This window comes from Sarcophilus harrisii, chromosome 2 (genome assembly GCF_902635505.1).
Source record: "Sarcophilus harrisii chromosome 2, mSarHar1.11, whole genome shotgun sequence".
Lineage (NCBI taxonomy): Eukaryota > Metazoa > Chordata > Mammalia > Dasyuromorphia > Dasyuridae > Sarcophilus > Sarcophilus harrisii.
In genome coordinates, this window is record NC_045427.1 from 108,823,892 (window position 1) to 108,833,824 (window position 9,933).

The 9,933-nt window shown below is 40.2% G+C and overlaps 1 protein-coding gene across 1 annotated transcript in view; it reads left to right on the plus strand.

Moving 5' to 3' along the window:
* The window catches only part of SLC1A4 (solute carrier family 1 member 4), a 39,774-nt gene extending 35,052 nt beyond the window's left edge, over nt 1-4,722 (plus strand). Inside the window, exon 8 of the mRNA XM_031950578.1 lies at nt 435-4,722. Within this exon, the coding sequence (XP_031806438.1) occupies nt 435-669 (235 nt within the window). The 3' untranslated portion in view covers nt 670-4,722. The remainder of the gene's footprint in view (nt 1-434) is intronic.
* The last annotated feature ends 5,211 nt before the right edge of the window (nt 4,723-9,933 follow it).

Here is a 9,933-nt window from a genome sequence, read left to right on the forward strand (position 1 = left end):
AAGGGACAGTGCCAGTCACCATCCAAGAGGCAGGGGAACAGAGAGCTAATGGTGGACTCAGGTCTGAGTTCTACTCTCCTCAAACCCCTCCACTCATGGTGGGACCTGGGGCATTTCCCTTGAAAATGTTCAAGGGAAACAAATCCCTTGTTTCCCTTATTTGTAAAGTGAGGACATTGGATTTAACAGCCTCTAAGGTTTCTTCCTTCTCTGCATCCATAATTGTGACTTTTCTTCCCGTCTTTCTGTAGTAGAGTGTGTATGTGTTATATATATGTGTCTGTGTGTGTGTGTGTGTGTGTGTATATATACATATAAATATCCACACACATATATGTGTACATATATGCTATATTTTATGTTCTATATTATGTATCATTATATAGTTATGATACTGAGAATAATAGCTCTTTTTTGGTTTTGGCCATCCATAGGGACCGTACCACCACTGTGGTGAATGTGGAAGGGGATGCCCTGGGGGCTGGAATCCTCCATTACCTGAATGAGAAGGCGACAAAGATGGTGGACCACGAACTCAGCGAGGTGAAAGTAGAAGCGGTCCCCAACTGCAAGTCTGAGGATGAGACCTCCCCTCTGGTGACCCACCGAAACCCAGCTCTGCCTCCGGCCAGCGCCCCTGACTTAGAGTCCAAGGAGTCAGTCCTGTGAGCAGCGGTGAGGTCTCACACTGGGCCTGCCAGAGGCAGAGTGCCGATATCCTGACTCTGCCACACCTGGACCAAGCACCTCCTGGACCTTTGTGCCTCCTGAGGGATGCTTTGGGACAACATTCTAGGCAATTTGTGTTACTTAGCGTGTGTTCTGGGGCTTCACAGTGGGACCCATTTATCTTCAACCGGAACAAACACTTCCATGTTTCTCTCTCTTCATGTGCAGACGCTGCTCTGTGTCTGAGTCTGTGTGTGTGTCTGCTCTTACGTGTACATACATGCGAGTGTCCATTTCTAAACATCATCCCCAAGACCTGCCACCAGCACATGCTGATTAAAGCTTAGAAAAGAGCAAATATAATCTTTGCTAGTTAGCCTGTGTAGGAGGGGCTGTCTTCCCACACAGGTAGAAGGTCTGTGGAAGTAGGGAGCATCCCTAGGGACTCCCCAATATTGCCTAGTGGGTGGAAGCAAGCAAAAAATATAACAAAATTAGCTTTCTTCCCCCCTTCTCTCTTGCCCACTTACCCTTCTAACCTTCCCAACAAATGGAATCCATAAACAGAGCAATCCAGTATTGTTTGGAGAGGTCATACCTAAGCGAGTGCATATGCCTTCTGCAATCGTGCTCATGCTTTGCCCAGTGGGAGCCTCATACTTGGGCTTCAGCATCATTCCTGTGCCAGTCAGTGACATGGGGTCTCGACTCCTAGGGAGACTGAGGTAGGCTCCCTTTTAGCCCAGAGCCCCAGCTAGCTCAGTCCCCATCAGAGCTGATCATTTCCCTCAGGTTGGCAAGCTGGAATTTTGGCAGTTCTGAGTTGTATGTCTGGTAATTAATTCTGGTCTGACAGAAGGTCACAAGATCACACTTTCTGTGGTGCTGTACCCATGGTGTAATGTCAGCTGTCTCATTTAGGGAGGGTGTGAGAGAGAGAGACAGAGACAGAAAATTATGTATTTCATCAAAGTATTTTAATTCTGCTACTCCATCTCTTAGGGCAACACATTGGCAATGGGACATCTCCAGAGACCAGGAAAGGGTACCATGTAATTCCAGATTCCCTTGTTTTGATTTGAGTTGGCTGTTTGGAGTGGAACCTAATGTACTCTAAAAGGAATCGATGGGGGGGAAAATCAGAAAATGCCCAACATGGCCTGCATTCCTGCAGTGATACATTGGCTCCCTCTGAACCAAACTTTGTCAGAGTTTCTGATGCGCTGGATGAAGAAGGCAAGGGGTTCCTCCTAGAGGGGGGAGACCCCCGATCTCTTTCTGATGCTGATACTTCATCCTTGGGTGATCTTGTCACTGTATCTCATTCTTCTCCCCTCCCTCCCCAGTCTGTAAAATGGGCATGATAATACCTGCTTTTACCTACCTCACAGGGATTTGGTGAGGTCAAAGTTAAGCTGAATTAATCTAAGAAAAGATCACCAAGCTCTTTTAAAGGAAATATCTGGGAGGTATCTGTATTTAATGGCCAAATAATAACTTTGTCCAAACAGGCATCGATCATAGTCGTTCTGATTTTTGTAAGCAGAGCTTTGTTCCGTGTTTGTATGTGTGTAAACACCAACCTCCATTGTGTTGCATGAAATTTTGTGTGTGTGCTTTTTATAATGAGTTCCCTCGAATCTGTTGCTGGATTTTCTTAGTAATGGAAGGTTTCATCTCCTTAAATCATTGTCATTCTTCTCCCTAACTATTTGGTTGTTCTTCATTGGAGTGAATGAAAGGGCGGTTTTGTAATACCTGGCTTGGCTGGTGCTCACAGTTAAGGGTAGTAATTATCGCAGAATGTGTTCAGTTGCATTTGAGGTGAGCCGCACTCCCCAATCCAGACTGTTCCAAATCCATCCGCAATTTTTTTCCATCCTTCTCACTTATCCTAAAGCTACAGGAGAAGGGTGAGCTCTCATAAGGACGCACTGGACCCCCACTGCTTAGCATAGTGCCTGGCACATAGTAGGCGCTTAATAAATGTTTATTGATTGATTGATTAAAAGGGATAGGAGGGGGAGGTTGTAACAGGGAGAATCCCTCCCTCCTTCCTCCTCTACACTTCCTCTATCTTTTACATAAATGTGTACGCTGGATCTGTGCCTAGGCAGGAGACAAGGAAGGACCCAAAGAACATGTAGAAGTGACAAACAAGTCTCAGTTCCCCTGTACTCCAGAGAAAAATCCTTTTCTTTGGCTCACTTGAAGCCGCCTTAGCTAAACAGTCCTTTTGTGAAGCTCTGGGACAGCCAAAGGCCAGTCCCTTAAATGGAAAAATAAACGGAGGTCAATGAAAAAGGCAAGCAAGATTTAGACACATTTTTCTCTTTCATAGGCACAGGGGAGCTCATTGCTAATGTCCTAGACTCAGAAGAGAAGATACTGTACTAATTTTTAAACAATTAAATCTTCCCTTCCTATTTCCCACTCTTGCCTCAAAAAAGTATATTAAGTGCACACTGATGGTTTGCTTTTTGTTTTAGTTAACCATTGAAAAATGGTTTCTATCTATTAAGCTTTTACTCTGCTTGGACTTTGGCCTAAACTGCCAGAAATGAACGGCCAGATGTCCTGATTTGGTCCCCAAATTCCCCCTTCATTCACTCATTCAGCCCAAGGCAATTATGTTGTTGGAAGGAAAAAGAGCTGAGAAAATAAAACCTAATCATATAATATGACAGTGCTTGACCTTAGAAGCTTAAGGGGAAAAGAAGAGAATTTAAGTTAATCTATTCAGTTAATCAACCCTCTTTGAGATATTGAAAGGAATGGGAATTGACAACTTCTTTTTGCTTTTGTCTGGTCCAAGCCTTTTGGGATTTTTTTTTTTTTTTTGGTAGAAATTCTTTCACAATGTCCGTGACAAAGTCTTTCTACTTGTCCTTTTTTGATATTTGTTGTAAACGGTGGTTTTCTCTAATGGCCCTTTGTGTGTGTGCGTGCGTGTGTCTGTGTGTATGTGTGTGTGTGTGTGTGAGACTTGCCTTAAAACAGAGCACAGTCTTTACCAACAAATACATGATTTCTACTGGTTTCTGCTGCCTCTTTATCCTTTTCTGTTCCACTCATTATAACAAGCCACGTTTTAAGATCAGACTTAATGGGGTGATCACCAAAAAGAAGGCCCATTGATCATCTTCTTGGGTGTCTTTGGTGGACCTAGATTGGGATTTTTAATACTCTCCTATGCCGATGAGGAGCATAAGGTAGTGTTGGGGGTGAAATGATAGCTTCAGGTCTTGTCTCTGACACACACTAGCAGAGTAAACAGAAAGAAGTCACATAACCTCTCAATACCCCCAAACAACTCCTTAAGACTGTAAGGGGCAGAATATTGTGGGCAGTTGAAGGGCCTTTCCATGTTGAAAGTTCTCCACAGCAATGGACCTCTCCCTCCTCCCCAAAAAAAACTCCTTAGAAAAGCATATTACTCAGTATTATCCCTGAATACCTTATGAGAACCTGGAGCAGTGGAAGCAAAGTTAAGAAAAGGGTAGCTATTGTGATGGGCAGCTAGGTGGTACAGAGGATAAGAGTCCTAAGCTTGGAAGTAGGAAGACTCCTTCCTGAGTTCAAATCTGACCTCAGAGGCTTAATAGCTATATGATCCTGGGCAAATCACTTAGCCCATCTGGAGAAGGAGATGGCAAATCACTCTAGTATCTTTGCCAAGAAAACTCCAAATGGGGTCACAAAGACATGACTGAACAACAAAGCTATCGTGACATAAATTCAAGATATAATAACTGACTTGCTGCTGAAAAATAATGGATTTTCCTCTTTTTAAAATATTAAGAAAGAATTAAACAATTTTGGATTTCCATTGGCACTAGCATGGATCTCTGGGTCAGTTTTCTATGTTGACTGCTGGTTAAATCCTCTCATAACCAGTTAGAGCTAAAGATTGGGGATGGAAAAAAATAGTCAACCTCCAACTGGTGGTGTTCACATTCCTTTCATTACTCTATGCACAAAACTGTAGCATGACTGAAGAATTTGCTTTGTGATAAAATTATCTTTAGATAATAAAAATAGTCTACAAATTTATCCTGGGAGATTGGAAGACTGAATTTCAAGTGAAATAGCTATAAAAGGAGCAGATCTGTGTAATATCACTTGATCTAGATTTTGGTCTCTTCACACTAGAGTTAGCCTTGTTTTCAGTCAAAATATGGGATTGAAGAAAGAGAAGCTCTCTGTTCATAAGGGGACAAAAGTAGACAATCAATTTGTCATATTTTGAGGCGTGACTTTACTTTTACTACTTTAATGGTGGTAAATATTTATTTCAAAGTTTCAGAAGTAGAAAGGACCAAAGAATTCAGGATTGTGGGGATGGTTCCACTAAGAGAACCAAATTCTTTTAATTGCCTTCCTCTGTAACAAATGCAAAGGATGTTGGTGATATTAGTTTTCAGTTTGGTAGATTTGAATTAGGAAAGTGGAAATCTTTTCAATGAATAAATTTAGCCAAACAAGTCCCCTGAGACAGGAAAAGGAATAGCAATTTTAACTTCATTTTTCCATTTCTTTCTTTTACAAGTGTGTCAGGGGGTTTTGATACAATCTAGATCCAGGATATTATTTTCCCTAAATTTATGAAGTGTTTCCTTGTTCTCCCCTTTCTACTTGCAAGTACTACTTGAACACCTAATTTTGTTTTAGCCCCAGCTTGTGCCTATTTTGAAATTCTCAAAGTTAATATTAATATGGTTGAGGGCCTTCTAACTTGGACTGATTTAAGCCAGATATTTTTAAATGGCTCATTTTGCCCCTATTAAACGGATACCATCTCATAGGATCTTTATCCTATTGATAACTCAGCCAGTACATAGTAAAAAATGGTCGAAGGGAAGTATCTCAAGGGCCTGTTTTATCTATCAAGCTGATTATTGGGCCTAGTCCAAAACTATGGCTCACACTGCTTGCAACTTACTAAGTCCAAACATCTATGGTAACCTCTGCCCTTATGTAGCTTAGTTCAGCAAAAGCAAGCGATAAAGGCAGCCTAAAGAGCAGCAAGCTTTTGGCAGAGAGATGGATATCAAGCATGGCAGAAAAATGTCTGAAATCTGTAAAGGAGAGGGTGAATGAAGCATTTTGAGGATTTTGTTCTGCTCCTGGACAGTTTAGAGTGCTCACCTTTAAATACAAGTTTTGCAAAGAGAATGGCCAGGAAACTTAGAACAATATCAACAAGTCCAACTAGCTGTCATGAGGAATTCTCCTAATTAGGGTTGTAAAATCCCCAGAGCAAGAGCTATCTTTACTGATATATGACAAGTGTTCAAAACAACACTAGCCACACCAAAAATAAATTATAACAGATAGCTAATTCAGAATGCACGTTTAATAGGTTGTGTGTTGTCTTTAACAGGGAAGTGACTAATTAATCTGTCAAATAGTGGGGAAGTAATGCATTGAAGTAGCTTGGAATGATACTTGAGATAACCTTGGATGTGTTCCATGCAATGGGCCATGCAATCTGGGGCAATGACCACTCAGACCCCCAGATTTTGGTCACCTGTAAGTTATTGAAAAGATAGAGCAAGCAGTAGCTGAACTATACAAGTTGAGTGCAGTTCCCTGCCCTGAGAAGACACATTTGAGATTTCCAGATGGAGGCGTCACCCAGTTAACCTCCACAATGTCTGTGAAGATACTTGCCATCTTCTCAGGCTCACAAAGTATTAAAGGAGCTCTGGGAAGCTCCACTTCTGGGGGCAGCACATATCCCTCCACTGAGTACCAGGTTGCCCAGCAGCTGTTGTGTGACAGCTAGGAACATTGTATTAGAATTTCCAACTTCCTCCTAGCGTTAGCCTGTCACACCTGCCTTATCTATCTTTTTTTTTTTTCTTAAATAATGGGAAAAATGAACTTGTTTTCAAATTCTTGAGCAATTGGATAAAGCAGTGCCCTTTCAAATAGACTCAAATAAACTCAAATTATGGAAAGAATCACTTGCCATAGTGGGTAATAAAAACAGGAATCCCTTACCATCATGGTACTGATGAAAATCCATATGGATTCCCAAAAGTTTGATAAATTTGGTGTGACAGAACCACAAAGGAATATATATATATATATATATACATATATATACATATATATATATATATATATATATATATATATATATATATATATATATAAAATACACACACACACACACACACACACACACACTTGCTTTTTCAAGTTGATGGTAGGGAGGGCAACCATACCTTCCTATTGACAATTCCCTTGGGATTGCTTCTGGCAACAAAATAAATGGAGCAGGTTGTAAGTTGAACCCAGCAAGATAATTCCTTTGGTATGTGCTTGTTCATTTAAATTCTCTTCCTGTCTTTCTCCCTTTATTTATCTCTTTGTCTTCTGGTCAGTTTCTTTCCCTTCTTTACTCACACCTTAGGCCAGCTAATGACCCCCATGGTCACTAGATGGAAAGAATCTAACAATTTGATCAGAGGGAATCTAAATTCAAATACCACCTTCTACACTTACTGGTTCAATGCTTTTTGTCCAAATCAGGGTTTCAATTTCCTCATCTATAATAAGAACAATAAGGATAAAATTAAATAATGCTTATAAAAAACCCTTTGAGAACTTTAAAATACTACATAAATGTTAGTCCCATAGAATCTTAGCTCTCTTCTAACTCCAGCTCAAGTGCTGTGCTGGTAGACTGTTTTTTACTTTCCATCCAAACTCCTAAGCATTGAGCACTTTCTGCTTCCTGAAATTACTTTATTGGTATACAAGTTTTAAATTTCCCAGTAGAATGTAAGCTGCTTGAAGGTAGATTGGATGTAAATGCAATTTTTTTTTTGTATTTCTCTTTGTCTCCACACAGAGCCTAGCACCCAGTAGGTGCTCAACAAACCTGTTGAACTGAAATGCATTAAATTGAATTGGTGACTCTTGGAGTCTTAAGATATTTCTAATTGTGTAAAAAGTGCTGTCTTTTATGGTCTCCTCCTGGGCCTCCAGAATCTATTAAAATTGTGATTAAACACACACACACACACACACACACACATTGGATTTGATCCCAATTTTTAAAAATAGCTGTACATTTGAAGTTTAGACTATCACAGAATTCCAAAATCACAGAGCTGAAAGAGAATTATCCCTGCTGTGCTCTTGGCCTAGACTTTAAAATGTCAGAATCAGCCAACTTAAATAATCAGCGTACAAATTAATCACAATGTAGCCCGAAAGTTTCCCAAACAGTCCCGAATCAGTTTACATCCTGTTGAAGTCATTAATGCTTTTCCACTTGCCAGTGTTTGTAATCTTTTTCACTTAGGGAGCCTGAAAGAGGAAGATACATGTGGACAATTTGGCCTGCTAAGCCAGTCTGTGCCTTCACAATATGGGAGGGTGATGATTCCAAACTAGGCCTGATAATATTTTGACAGCTGCTTGGGAGGAATTGGGCTTTAAAACAGTTGTTGCTCACAGAAGCCTCAGTCCTTGCCTTCCTGTGCACTTGGGCCCTATTATCTCCCCCCCATCGCCCACTATCCCCTCTACCCCGCCCCAGTACCAGTCTCAGAATAAGCAATAGGCCAACAATCCCTCCCAGGTGTAAGAATGACCTCCCTTGGCTCAGTTTCTGCCTCCTAAGAGAATCCTCTGCCTTCCTCTTCTTCCACCGAGAGTATTCTTCAGCTCTGGTCCACAAAAAGAATCAATAATAACTCAGAGGCAGAACTCACCCTGACAAACTATTTAAAGGACTGAAAGACAGTTGCTCCCCTGGCCAACTTGGGGCCACTGATATAGTCAGAGCAATTAGATAGGAAGCATAAAGGCTAGCTCTGTTTTGTTTTGGAGCTCTTTGTGTTTTGTTGAATTTTTTTTAAACTAAATTTATTTTTTGACGGTAGAAATTGCATCTACAGAGGCAACTGAGCAACTTTTTTTCAACTTAGAATCTGAGAGTTGCAGACATTATTGAAAAGTGAAGTGATTTACCTAAGCTCACACAATCCAGTCAAACTACAGGCATTTATTAAGCACTTACTGTGTGCCAGGCACTGTGCTAATCATGAACAATAAACATAAAGAAAGTCTCAAAATATGGAAATATATTTAAAATGATTGCACATATTTAACCTACATCAGATTGCTTGCTGTCTTGGGGAGAGGGGGAGATAAGCGAGAGAGGAGGAAAAATTTGGTACACAAAATCTTACAAAAATGAATGTTGCAGAAAAACAATCTCTGACCTTAAGGAGCTCACATTCTAATGGGGGAAGACCCATCGAAAGGCAGAGTGCACGGTGGCAAAGTCCAGAGAATGAAGGATGACTGGTCTGGGCCCTTCCTCAAAATGGAGATTTTAGGAGAAATTAGCCAGTGGAAAAAAGGGACTACTAGAGTGAGGGAAAAGGCAGCTAAAACATGGTAGCAAAATCTAAAGAATGATACTTGGTTGGTCTGAACTCTTCCTCAAAATGGAGGTTCTAGGAGGAGATGGCCAATGGAAGAAGGCCACATTTATAGAAGAAGAAGGCAAATTTATGGTCCATTCAAGACCTGAACTCATCTTCCTGATTCCAAAGCTAAATTTTTATTCCACTATTTCTTGCTACCTTCAATTTTCTGTTATACAATTCTAAGGAAAAAAAACCCCATATTATGTCCATGGATCTTTTAATTTCCTAATTGTAGACATGCTTAGTTAACATGGTAGGATTTGGGACTAGCCATACAGTTTTCTGAATGAGTGAAACAGACAAACTGGGCCTGAATTTCTTAGGTTGGCTTGTCTCCAAATTGAATTTGCACTATTTGCTGGATCTGAAAATCAACCTGCATCAGTTTGTCAAAAATCTGATTTAGTTGATGTGGGAATTCTTTTCGCCAACACAGACTGCAACTTATTCATAATTGGTCAAAGGTTTCAATGCTATAAAATTAAATTAATTAGAACACAGGTAATCAAAACCTTCCATTGGATTTTTTCCATATCACATGTAGATTAAACCCAGCAACAATGTGTCCTAGAAGCAATAATTAACTTTCACAGTTAGAAATTATCTGTCTTTTTTTTTTTTTTTTTTAGGTAAAAGAAAAATCACATAAAATGAACCTAGTCCAGGATTTTTTTTTTACTTATTTTCTAGTTTTCCAAGAACAATCTTCAAATCAAGGTAGAAACTGTTCATTTTTCTACCCCTTATGCAGGTATGATCTTGTAAGATAAAACCATATTTTGAGGGATAACCCCCTCTCTGCCCTCCAAGT